Raw genomic sequence first — 11,433 nt, forward strand, 5'->3', positions numbered from 1 at the left:
CAAAAAAATTTTTTATTTGAAGAAATAAGACAGGGGTCTCACTATGTTACCCAGGCTGGTCTCCAACTCCTGGTCTCAAGTGATCCTCCTGCCTCAGCCTCCAAAAATCCTGGGATTACAGGCAGAAGCAGCCAGGCTGGTTGAGTATTCTTGAAGCTCTTCTTTCTTTTCTTTTAATTTTTTTTTTTTTTTCTGAGATGAAGTCTCACTCTGTCACCCAGGTTGGAGTGCAATAGCATGTTCTCTACTCACTGCAACCTCTGCCTCCCCGGCTCAAGCCTCAGTCTCAGCCTCTCTGGCCGCAGCCTCCCGAGTAGCTGGGATTACAGGCACATGCCGCCACACCTGGCTAATTTGTGTATTTTTAGTAGAGACAGGGTTTCACTATGTTGGCCAGGCTGGTCTCAAATTCCTGACCTCATGATCCGCCTGCCTTGTCCTCCCAAAGTGCTGGGATTACAGGCGTGAGCCACCACATGGGGCCTAATTTTTTCTTTTTTAAAGTAGATGCCAGGTGTGGTGTCTCAGGCCTGTAGTCCCAGCACTTTGGGAGGCCAAGGTGGGCAGATTGTGAGGTCAGGAGATCGAGACCATCCTGGCCAACATGGTGAAACCTTGTCTCTACTAAAAATACAAAAATTAGCTGAGCCTGGTGGTGTGAGCCTGTAATCCCAGCTACTCGGGAGGCTGAGGTAGGAGAATCGTTTGAACCCGGGAAGTGGAGGTTGCAGTGAGCCAAGATCATGCCTTTGCATTCCAGCCTGGTGACAGAGCCAGACTCCAACTCAAAAAAAAAAAAAAAATAAAGTAGAGCTAGGTTCTTGCTATGTTGCCCAGGTTCATCCTGAACTCCTGGGCTCAAGAGATACATTGCCTCGGTCTTCCAAAGTGCTGGGATTACAGGCATGAGCCACCGTGCCTGGCTGAAGCTCTTTTTTTTTTTTTTTTTTTTTTTTTTTTTGAGACGGAGTTTCGCTCTTGTTACCCAGGCTGGAGTGCAATGGCGCGATCTCGGCTCACCGCAACCTCTGCCTCCTGGGTTCAGGCAATTCTCCTGCCCCAGCCTCCTGAGTAGCTGGGATTACAGGCACGCGCCACCATGCCCAGCTAATTTTTTGTATTTTTAGTAGAGACGGGGTTTCACCATGTTGACCAGGATGGTCTCGATCTCTTGACCTTGTGATCCACCCGCCTCGGGCTCCCAAAGTGCTGGGATTACAGGCTTGAGCCACCGCGCCTGGCGGAAGCTCTTTTTAAAAATTATGGTATAGACAAGAGAATCTACCCATCTGTCCCCCTCCCTGTCAGTGTTTCTTCTTAGCCCTTTGGGGGGTCATGAGATCCTCCAAGACCCCTCCCCTGAAAAATGCACGCCCAGACTAGTCATTATATATGATTTTAGGGTTTCTGTCAGAGGCCTGCCCCTGGGGGCCGCATAGATCCTCCCCACACCCCAAGTGTGAACCCTGCTGTGTGAAGTCCAACGTATTGTCTGCAACCAACTTTGCCCATTTGTCTCACTTGTGGATAAAGTTTCTTTGTGAAGTCTAAGAATCTCAGGGTTGGCTCTGTGATATCCAGAAGACTGAGGGGCCTTTCCGGTCACTGGTGGCAGTAACTGAAATTTTAGGACAGAGTGTTACCTGAATGTATTCATTCTTTCTGTGGCTACGTCCAGCACCTGTAAGTGCTAGATGCTGGGACCCAGTGACAGAGTTTCTATCCTAGTTAAGACAAACTTGAAGCAAATGAACAACCACAATAATTTGGGGAAGCAGGGTAAAGGAAATAAACAGGGTTTTGTCACTGGCTGGAGTATGGGGGGAAGAAACTACAGAGGGGAAATTGAGAAATGCCTCCCTGAGGCGGTGACGTGAGCTGAGACTTGAAGGCAGAGGAGATCTAGGGGAACAGAGTTTCAGGCAGAGGGATCAGCACATCCACTGGCCCTGAGGTTGGGGCGCAGTGGTGAGCCAGAGGAGAAGGGGGGCCGTTGAATGCACTTGAATAAAATCCAGATCTCTTCCATGGCTCTAATGCTGAAGAAGCTGCCGGGGGCCTTGTAGGGCACTGGCAGAAGGCTGGATTTTATTTGGTGGATCCTTTCCACTGATGGCCCCCATCCCTTTAGGAGCTCCAGGGTCAGAGATCGGATGTCTACAGCGACCTCAACACACAGAGGCCGTATTACAAATGAGCCCGAATCATGACAGTCAGCAACCTGATATCTGGATCCAGCCATTCCTGAAGCCTACCCAGCAACTCATTCCAACTCCTACCGCCATAAAGACCCACAGGGTGCTGTCCCCAGGAGACCAGACCTCTCCCCAGTGCTGCCCCCAAATAAACATGAAGTGCAAAAACATGATGCCAGATCCCAGGGCTGATGGGATGGGGACATGTGGGATCCTGAGGGGGTCTTGGATCCAGAAACAGTTCATGGGAGGAGGCTTCTTTGAGGAAGAATACAACGGCAGGTATTTCAATTGCTTTATTTTAACCCAAAAGTTGGGGCGGGAGGTTCCTGCGCCACCACACACCATCCAGGATGAGAGGGTCAGAAGGCAGAGGTCTGAGTTGCAGGAGGGTCAGCCCCTGCCCGGCATGTTGATGTAGACTTTGCCATCTTCTGGGGATAGGGGAGAGAAAGCATGAAGCCTGACCACCCACATATTCACTTCCTTAGGGACCCCCTGCTTCAGGGGTTTCCTCAGGGGTTCCCCCAGGCACCTCCCCCAGGGTTTCCCCAGCACCTCCTCCAGGGCTTCCCCAAGGGTCCCCTCCCTGGGACCCCCTCCCTAGGGACACCACGCACCCTCCAGGCCCCTCCCACTCCTGCCCTCACCTTGGGCGGGGCTGCGGCGTGGGCGGGCGCACAGGAACACCGCCCCAACGATGAGCAGTGATACCACCGCGTCAGCCGCCACGAGCCCTGCCAGGAGCGGCAGAGAGAGGGGCCCACATCCGGAACAGGAGCCTGGAGAGTGGGGGCCGGGACAGGGAGACAGCTCAGGTTCTGCGTTCTGGGGCTGTGTTTTGGCCACAGGGAGGAGAGGAAGTCCCCCTGAGGGGCGGGTCCCACGTTCTCTGGGGTTGCGATTGGGGAATGAAAGGGGAGACAGATGCAGAGAGCCTGGGGTGCCCCAGGACCCTTGGAGCTGTGCAGTGGGCACATGGGGTACTCCTAAAAAGAGGCTGGCGGTCACTGATTCTGGGACTCGGAGAGGGACACAGATCCTCTGATTTGGGGACAGGAGGTGAGATAGTGACCTGAGAGCCACTGGGGTGTTCTGAGAGCCTCTGGTTTCTGGGATGGAGGAGATACCTGAAGTGCTGGGATAAAAGGCAGGGAGGGATCTCTCACCTGGGGTCGTTTGAGCTGCAGCCACTGTGGAAAGAGAGAAGGGGGATGAGGGTGGAGAGAAGGTCCATGAAACAGCTGGGCACAGTGGCTCACACTTGTCATCCCAGCACTTTGGGAGGCTGAGGCAGGAAGATCGCTTGAGCCCAGGAGTTTGAGACCAGCCTGGGCAACATAGTGAGACCCTGTCTCTGCAATACAAAAATTAACTGGACGTGGTGGTTTGCGCTTGTAATCCCAGCTACTCTGGAGGCTGAGGTGGGAGGATCACCTGAGCCGTGATTGCGCCACTGCATTCCAGCCTGGACAGCAGAGTGAGACCCCATCTCAAAACAAACCAAAAAATAAGATGTAGGAAAGGAAAGGTACTGTCCTGAGAAGTGACCTCCACGCTGGAGAGATGGAACAGGGTCACATGGGCAGGGAACTCCCAGAGACACAGAGAGTGACAAGAAATTGAAAGTGGCAGCAGAGACCCGCCCATGAGAAGGGGGCACTCACAGGCAGCTCCTCTAGAACTCCCTGCCTTGGCCGGGTACGGTGGCTCACACCCGTAATCCCAGCACTTTGGGAGGCCAAGCTGGGCAGATCATGAGGTCAAGAGATTGAGACCATCCTGGCCAACACGGTGAAACCCCATCTGTACTAAAAATACAAAAATTAGCTGGGTGTGGTGGTGCACGCCTGTAGTCCAGCTACTTGGGAGGCTGAGGCAGGAGAATTGCTTGAACCAGGGTGGCAGAGGCTGCAGTGAGCCGAGATCGTGCCACTGCATGATCTGGGCAACAGAGCAAGACTCCGTCTCAAAAAAACAAAAACAGGCCGGGCGCTGTGGCTCACACCTGTAATCCCAACACTTTGGGAGGCTGAGGCAGGTGGATCACAAAGTCAGGAGTTCAAGACCAGCCTGGCCAACAAGGTGAAACCCCGGCTCTACTAAAAATACAAAAATTAGCTGGTTGTGGTGGCACACACCTATAATCTCAGCTACCTAGGAGGCTGAGGCAGGAGAATAGCTTGAACCTGGGAGGCGGAGGTTGCAGTGAGCTGAGATCACGCCATTGCACCCCAGCCTGGGTGACACAGTGAGACTCTGTCTCCAAAACAATAAAAATAAATAAATAAATAAATAAAACAAGCAAACAAAAAAACTCCCTGCCTCACCTCCTCCCGCCCCCAAGGACCTAGGCCCTGAAGCCAAATGGATCTCCCAGAAGGGAAGGGGCACAGGGAGAAGAACCCCACTTTCAGCACCCGTCCCTGTAGACGTCACCCAAGCACCCCTCTCACAAATGCTCTGCCTACTATCCCCTGTAACCACTGGCTCTACCTGGGAGCAAAAGCAGGAAGAGGATGTGACCCAGAAGGACCATGATGGGCTGGTGTCTGGCAGGGGTCTGGCAGAGGACTGTGGTCCAGAGAAGTCCCGAGGAACCGTTAGGTAGCAGAGAAGTAGCAATAGCGGATGTCACCCTGCTGGTGTCAAGACCATCTACTTCCTGTGCGTGTTGAGGGGGTGTCTCTGTTGTTGCCTTTGGTGAACTAACTCAGAGGGAGGGTCAGAGAGACCAGGGAGGCTGCTGTGCTGCTCCAAGTGGGAATGACAGGTGGCCCAGGGTGTGCTGGCTAGGGAGATCTCGAAATATTTTGAAGGTAGGGCCAACGACGTTTACTGATGAAGTGGATGTGAGTGTTTGAGAGGGATCCAGGACAGCCAAGCCTTCTGGCCCGAAACGCTGAGAAGATGAAGCGTCCATTGGCAGAGAGGAAAGGAGGGGAAGTGGGTTTGCGGGGAAAGTGCCGAGGTTTGGGCACAGGGAGTTGGAAATGCCTGATAATCTCCCTGTGGAGATGCTGAATGACCTCACTGCATTTAGTAGTTCAAGGGATAAGGCTGGTCTGGAAATGTAAATTTGGGGGTTGATGGCTTATGGATGGTATTTAAAGCTGAAAGACTGGGTGAGATCACCAAGGAAGTGAGTGCAGACAGGATCCCGCCCCCATCCCAACACACACTGAATGGGGGAAGGGGAGGAACCTTGCCAGGGAAATGGAGAAGGAGGAGGGAGTAAGGGAGGAGACCCCGGAGAACATGGCATCTTGAAAGCAGGGGAGAGGCTGCCGAGGTGGCTCACGCCTGTAATCCCAGCACTTTGGGAGGCCAAGGCGGGAGGATCACCTGAAGTCAGGAGTTCAAGCCAACATGATGTAGTGAAAACCCATCTGTACAAAAATACAAAAGTTACCCCAGCGTGGTGTCGGGCGCCTGTAATCCCAGCTACCCAGGACTGAGGCAGGTGGAGGTTGAAAAGACCTGAGATGTCGCCACTGCACTCCAGCCTGGGCCACAGAGTGAGACCTTGTCAAGAAAGAGAAAGAGAGAGAGAGAGAGAGAGAGACAGAAAGAAAGAAAGGCAAGCAGGGGAGGAATAGGGCCCACGTGGTCAGCGCTGTGAAAGGTCACCAAGTGAAACTGAGGGTGGCTTCCACTGGAATGTCAGCTCCAGGGCTGGGAATTCCTGCCTGCTTAGTTCCCAACACGCAGCCAAATGCCTCCTCTGCTGCAATCAATTATTTTAAATGATGGATGAGTAAATGAAACCAGACCTCTGAAAAGGCTCATGTAGGGGAGAGGGAGAAGTTGAGCCACACCCTCTACCCTTGCCCACAGGCCCTCCCTCTGGGAGTCTAACTCCTAGTACCCCCCTCCCTCCGGACTCAGTAATAGTCTCCCTACTCCTACCCCTACCTCCATCCCCACTCCTACCTCTACCTCCGTGGGCAGGGCCCAGGAAACAAAGCATTCAGCAACCCCTTGGACAGAGACTCAGAATCCAGGCCCCAGCCAGGTGCTATGCCTCAATCCTGTAATTCCAGCATTTTGGGAGGCCAAGGCCGGCAGGTCACCTGAGTTCAGGAGTTGGAGACCAGCCTGGCCAACATGGTGAAACCCCATCTCTAATAAAAATACAAAAATTAGCCGGCGTGGTGGTGGGCCCAGGTAACTGGGGAGGGTGAGGCAGGAGAATCGCTTGAACCGAGGAGGCGGAGGTTGCAATGAGCCCAGATAGCGCCATTGCGCTCCAGCCTGGCGACAGACTCCTCAAAAACAAAACAAAAGAAATTCCAGTCCCCGCCCCCCTGCGCCCCAGCGTCCCCCTCCTCTTGGAGCCCAGTACCCTTGGCTGCTTCAGACCAAAGATCTGGACCCCAGCTCCCTCCTTCTCCGCGGACTCTGGAGTCCGCCTCCCAAGTCCGCCCCGCCCACTCAAGGGCTGCGTTTGCCCAAGCGCGACTCGGGGACTCCCAGGTCTGTGGGCGGGCCCTGCCCAGGACTGGGTGGTGCCAGAACCCCTAGTTTAAAAACTCGCGGGTAGCTGACCCAAGATCGGGGACCCGGCGGCGGCTCCGCGGGGGAAACAGCGAGGCTGGCGCAGCGCCGAGGCCGCGGCCCTGGGGGCCCGCAATCCACGCCACGGAATCCCCGAGGTAATGGGTGCGGGTAAGGCGCGCTCGGCCTCCTAAGAAAGTGAGGGGCTGAGGATCGAAAGACTCCTGAGCTCCTGAGGGACGGAGCTGGAGCGTCAGTCCTGGGTCACGAGAGTGAGGGATGTTTGGAGGAGGAGGGGTCCCGGCCTCCTGGATTGTGACGGAGGGGCGGCTGCGATCCCGAACTTCTGGGTCCTGGGGGCGCAGGGGACTGGGGATCCAGGATCGCGGGTCCCCGAGGGTGAAAGGGCTGGGAGGCTGGACCCCTGCCTGGGTCCTTGGAGGTGCTGGGGGTTGCTGGCAGCCGAGAATCACCCTAGAAGGAAGGGCTCCCGGACTGAGTGCCGGGGGGCGTCGTTGCTTAAAATCGGTGAGGGTCTCTGTGGGGAAGGGTCCGGAGCCTGGCCGTAGGGTCTATGCTGACGGCGAACCTGCCTCTGCCCAGCCCTTGGATTTTCGGATCGCCACTCGTGCGGGGCTGAGCAGGAATTCCCCTTTCGCGGGGATTCCACTAGCGCCACGCTCGGCCGCGCGCCCCGCCTCGGAGCAGGACACCTGGGGTGAAAGAGGGGGGAAGGGGAGAATGGAAGATTCCCTTGCGCGAGCGCCTTGGCGTCAGCGCGCCGCGTCCGGGCTGTTTCCGAGCCGCCCCCTCCCGCCCCACCGCAATCCCCGCTTAACTCTTCCTCCGCCGGAACCCGGGCGCGGAAGGTTGAGGGTTTTGCCTTTCTGGGTCGTAGGAAGCAGTTTGGGACCCAGGGCTCCCAAATCCTAGAGAGGAGGGGACTGAGGGTCCAGACTCCTGGGGCCTGAAGAAGAGACTGTATGGGTGGGACTTTGTTTTTTGAATAGAGTCTAGTCGTCCCGGCTGGAGTGCAGTGGCGCGATCTTGCTCGCTGCAACCTCAACCTCCGCCTTCTGGATTCAAGTGATTCTCCTGCCTCAGCCTCCTGAGTAACTGGGATTACAAGCTCCCGCCAGCACGCCTGGCTAATTTTTATAGTTTTAGTAGAGACGGGATTTCAACATGTTGGCCAGGCTGGTGTCGAACTCCTGATCTCAGGAGATGCGTCCGCCTCGGCCTCCCAAAGTGCTGGGATTACAGGCAAGAGCCACTGAGCCAGGACCCTTGTGGGGCCTTTGTCTTCTCGACATTCCTCGGAGAGGGGTGCTGGGGACTGCTGATTTCTAGAGGTATAGATTCTAGGGCAGAAAAATGTTGGGAACCTGAATGTGCCTCTAGGTAGTGACGCCTGGCACCCGCACCCCACCAACCCGCTGGCTTCAAAACTGGGATATCTGGGGGTGGAATTTTTTTACGGAAGTCGGGTGGCTGCTGCCGAGGGGTTCCCTCCTCCCCTTTCCCCACTTTCCGCGACGCTGGTGGAAAGTTGGGTCAGAGGGAAAGTGCGAAGCAGAAGGAAGGAAACGGCGGAGGCGGACGCCCCACCCCCATCTTCTAATGGCTTTGCAGGAGTCAGGCGGCATCTACTGCCAGTTTTTCCGCGCGGGAGGGCGAGGTGGGCGCCCAAACCCACTCCCCCCCTCCCCGCCACACCCGCCGCATTTAGTTGACTTAAGGACCCTGATGACTTCCGCTCCTCCTCTCTCGCACAGTGAGTAGGGGTGAGCGCAGCCATTGTCCAACGCAGACTGTGAAGAAGCTTCTGGAAGAGCAGAGGCGCCGCCAGCAGCAGCAGCCCGACGCTGGCGGGGTGCAGGTGAGGCCAGGGAGCGACTGCTCTCAGGAGGTTCCCCCATGCCGTTCCGCAGGGACTCAGCGGCTTGCCTGCCGATGATGGGGTGGCCCTGACCTAAATGCCCTATAGGTCCGGGTCAGACCTGGAGGAACCTGCCAGATAAAGTCACCAGGGTTCCTTTTTGCTTTTGTCTCTACAGGGACAGTTTCTCCCTCCCCCAGCGCAGCCCCTGACCCCATCTGTGAATGAGGCCGTGACTGGTAAGTTCCCTCAGCTCCTAGGCCTCCCCATCCGCCTTCTCTAAGGGACTCAGACATCCCAGCTCTCAGAACTTTGGGACACCTAGGAGTCAGGCCCTCATTCTTCCCCTTTTGTTTGAGACGGGATCTCACCCTGTTGCCCTGGCACTGGAGTTGGGTGGTGCTGTCTGGCTCACTGTAGCCTCCACCTCCTGGGTTTGAGTGATCCTCCCGCCTCAGCTTCCCAAGTAGCTGGGACCACAGGTGATGCCACCTTCTCTGCTAATTTTTTAAATTTTTGTAGAAACAGGGTCTGGCTATGTCACCCAGGCTGGTAGGCCCTCATTCTTGCTGGAACTCGTAACAGTCTGATTTCCTAGGTTCTGTCGGTCCTACAGAACCCCAGGGCCCAGTCTCCAGCCTTTTGAGCGTGCTAGCAGGCCAGGTCCTGGGCTCTTGGTGGCCCAGAAATACCTTGGGAAACACCAGGCCCTCTAGACCTGGCTGTGACGTCCCCAACTCTAGTAACCAGACCTGCCCCTGCCCCTCCTCTTACACGCAGGCCACCCTCCCTTCCCAGCACACCCGGAGACTGTGAGTTCTGGAGTTAGCAGCCTGGGTCCCCCCATGGGCTTTCCAGACTGGGACCCCAACACGCATGCTGCCTACGCAGACAGTCCCTACTCTTGCCCTGCTCCTGCTGCCGAAAGTTTCCTGCCTCCTGACTTCTACCCACCCTCGGACCCAGGGCCGCCGTGCCCATTTCCCCAGGGCATGGAGGTGAGATACAGAGTGGGTACAGGATGCTGAAGGGCCCCTAAAAATTCGCAGTTGCGCTCCTGCAGTATTCTGAGGTGTCCGGAGCTCGGTTACGGTCGCCCGTTCCAGGCCGGGCGTGGTGGCGCATGCCTATAATCCCAGCGCCTGGGGAGGCCGAGGCAAGTGGGTCACTTGAGGTCAGGAGTTTGAGACCAGCCTGGCCAACATGGTGAAACTAAAAATACAAAAATTAGCTGGGTGTGGTGGCACTCGCCTGTAATCCCAGCTACTCCGGAGGCTGAGGCAGGAGAATTGCTTGAACTCGGGAGGTAGAGGTTGCAGTGAGCTGAGATCACACCACTGTACTCCAGCCTGGGTGGCGGAGTGAGCCTCTGTCTTGGAAAAAAAAAAAAATCCCCTTTTCCAGGTGGGCAAAACTGAGGACTAAAAGTCCGAGGTCACTTGGCACAGATGGGATACCCAGGGGCTCTGCATGCAGATGTGACAGTGTGGTGGATTGGGTTGGGGGAGTTCTCAGCTGACGGGCTCTCCCCACCACCTGTACCCCTCAGGACCCCCAGGACAGCCGGCTCTATGCAGGATCTTCCCTGCCACAGGCAGGGCCCTGGAGAGTTTCTGCACCCCCTTCAGGACCCCCTCAGTTCCCCGCTGTGGTCCCTGGACCATCCCTGGAGGCGGCCCGGGCTCACATGCTGGCTTTGGGGCCACAGCAGCTGCTGGCCCAGGATGAGGAGGGGGACACGTGAGTATGGGGGCGGGTTTGTCTGCAGACTCTTGGCTTGGTGGGGGCTGTTCTTATGACTGTCCCCCACCTGTCCTCAGGCTCCTGCACCTGTTGGCAGCTCGGGGGCTGCGCTGGGCGGCGTACGCTGCGGCTGAGGTGCTCCAGGTGTACCGACGTCTTGACATTCGTGAGCATAAAGGCAAGGTGAGACCTGAGGCCTGAATGATCCTGGGTTCAGGGGAGGAGGGAGCCAGGGGCCTGGACTCCTGGATCCCAGAGAAGAGAGGAATGGGGGCTGAGCTCCTGGGTCTGAGGGGAGATGGGGCTGGGAGCCTGGTTTTCCAACGGGAGGGAACCAGGGGCCCAGCCTGACCTCTCCTGTGACCTGCAGACCCCTCTCCTGGTGGCAGCTGCTGCCAACCAGCCCCTGATTGTGGAAGACCTGCTGAACCTGGGAGCAGAGCCCAACGCCACCGACCATCAGGGACGTTCAGTCTTGCACTTGGCTGCTACCTATGGGCTACCAGGAGTTCTGTTGGTATGCCCAGCTGGCAGGTGGAGGGGGTCATCTGAGGGTAGACTGGTTGCCCAGATTTTGGCTTCCAGAGCCAGGGGTCCGAAGGAGACCCTTACCCAGCACTCCAACTTCTCTTCCTCCCAGGCTGTGCTTAACTCCGGGGTCCAGGTTGACCTGGAAGCCAGAGACTTTGAGGGTAAGTTGGGTGTGGACAGGGCTGGTGTGGCTGGGCGGGGTGGATGCAGCAGATGCAGGTCCCTCACTCTCTCCATTCTGCAGGCCTCACCCCGCTCCACACGGCCATCCTGGCCCTTAACGTTGCCATGCGCCCTTCCGACCTCTGTCCCCGGGTGCTGAGCATGCAGGCCCGAGACAGGCTGAATTGTGTCCACATGTTGCTGCAAATGGGTGCTAATCACACCAGTCAGGTGAGCTGGGAGTGAGCGGTCGGTCCCTGGGAGATTGTATGGGAGGGGGCCACCTGGATGTCTGGGAGCTCCAGACGGATGCTGACTTTGCCTCTTCCTTGGGCAAGTTACTTCACTTCTCTGTGCCTTAGGAGGTTTTTTTTCTTTGTTTATTGGGTTTTTTTTTTTTTTTTTTTTTTTTTTTTTTTTTTTTTT

General features: G+C 56.4%; 3 protein-coding genes across 8 annotated transcripts in view; 2 read left to right on the forward strand and 1 right to left on the reverse strand.

Annotated features, from left to right (window-relative positions):
• Positions 1-2,368, forward strand: part of TYROBP (transmembrane immune signaling adaptor TYROBP) — a 4,452-nt gene extending 2,084 nt beyond the window's left edge. For both annotated transcript variants that reach the window (XM_032249547.1, XM_032249546.1), the window contains exon 5: positions 2,132-2,368. In XM_032249547.1, the coding sequence (XP_032105438.1) occupies positions 2,132-2,197 (66 nt within the window). In that variant the 3' untranslated portion in view covers positions 2,198-2,368. The remainder of the gene's footprint in view (positions 1-2,131) is intronic.
• Positions 2,369-2,474: 106 nt separating this feature from the next.
• HCST (hematopoietic cell signal transducer) lies at positions 2,475-5,466 on the reverse strand. 4 transcript variants are annotated; one of them, XM_032249553.1, is made up of 4 exons: positions 4,692-5,466; positions 3,326-3,388; positions 2,846-2,977; positions 2,475-2,626 (listed from the first exon to the last, which is right to left on the reverse strand). In XM_032249553.1, exons 1-4 carry the CDS (start codon positions 4,732-4,734, stop codon positions 2,589-2,591), a joined length of 276 nt encoding a protein of 91 aa, XP_032105444.1. In that variant the 5' UTR covers positions 4,735-5,466; the 3' UTR covers positions 2,475-2,588. The 4 variants fall into 4 exon arrangements, with proteins under 4 accessions (XP_032105444.1, XP_032105443.1, XP_032105446.1 ...); XM_032249552.1 differs by having other exon boundaries at positions 2,475-2,629; positions 4,692-4,993; XM_032249555.1 differs by having other exon boundaries at positions 3,365-3,388; positions 4,692-4,886.
• A 1,168-nt stretch (positions 5,467-6,634) lies between these two features.
• The window catches only part of NFKBID (NFKB inhibitor delta), a 12,417-nt gene continuing 7,618 nt past the window's right edge, over positions 6,635-11,433 (forward strand). Inside the window, exons 1-9 of one of the 2 annotated variants that reach the window (XM_032249524.1) lie at positions 6,635-6,850; positions 8,468-8,571; positions 8,750-8,810; positions 9,352-9,569; positions 10,121-10,311; positions 10,392-10,497; positions 10,685-10,831; positions 10,955-11,006; positions 11,090-11,238. In XM_032249524.1, the coding sequence (XP_032105415.1) occupies positions 9,417-9,569; positions 10,121-10,311; positions 10,392-10,497; positions 10,685-10,831; positions 10,955-11,006; positions 11,090-11,238 (798 nt within the window). In that variant the 5' untranslated portion in view covers positions 6,635-6,850; positions 8,468-8,571; positions 8,750-8,810; positions 9,352-9,416. Of the gene's footprint in view, positions 6,851-7,914; positions 8,572-8,749; positions 8,811-9,351; positions 9,570-10,120; positions 10,312-10,391; positions 10,498-10,684; positions 10,832-10,954; positions 11,007-11,089; positions 11,239-11,433 lie in introns of those variants that run through there. The other variant, XM_032249523.1, reaches the window with a different exon arrangement.

Source organism: Sapajus apella, unplaced genomic scaffold, assembly GCF_009761245.1.
Source record: "Sapajus apella isolate SASKATOON/1434 unplaced genomic scaffold, GSC_monkey_1.0 scaffold68, whole genome shotgun sequence".
NCBI classification, from domain to species: domain Eukaryota; kingdom Metazoa; phylum Chordata; class Mammalia; order Primates; family Cebidae; genus Sapajus; species Sapajus apella.

Excerpts from the sequence above, each read along its gene's own strand:
- HCST (XM_032249552.1), bottom strand. The coding sequence starts at position 4,734 with ATGGTCCTTCTGGGTCACATCCTCTTCCTGCTTTTGCTCCCAG. Across the intron at positions 3,389-4,691 it reads CTTCCTGCTTTTGCTCCCAG|TGGCTGCAGCTCAAACGACC; the intron begins GTAGAGCCAGTG and ends CTCTTTCCACAG. Across the intron at positions 2,630-2,845 it reads ACGCCGCAGCCCCGCCCAAG|AAGATGGCAAAGTCTACATC; the intron begins GTGAGGGCAGGA and ends CCCTATCCCCAG.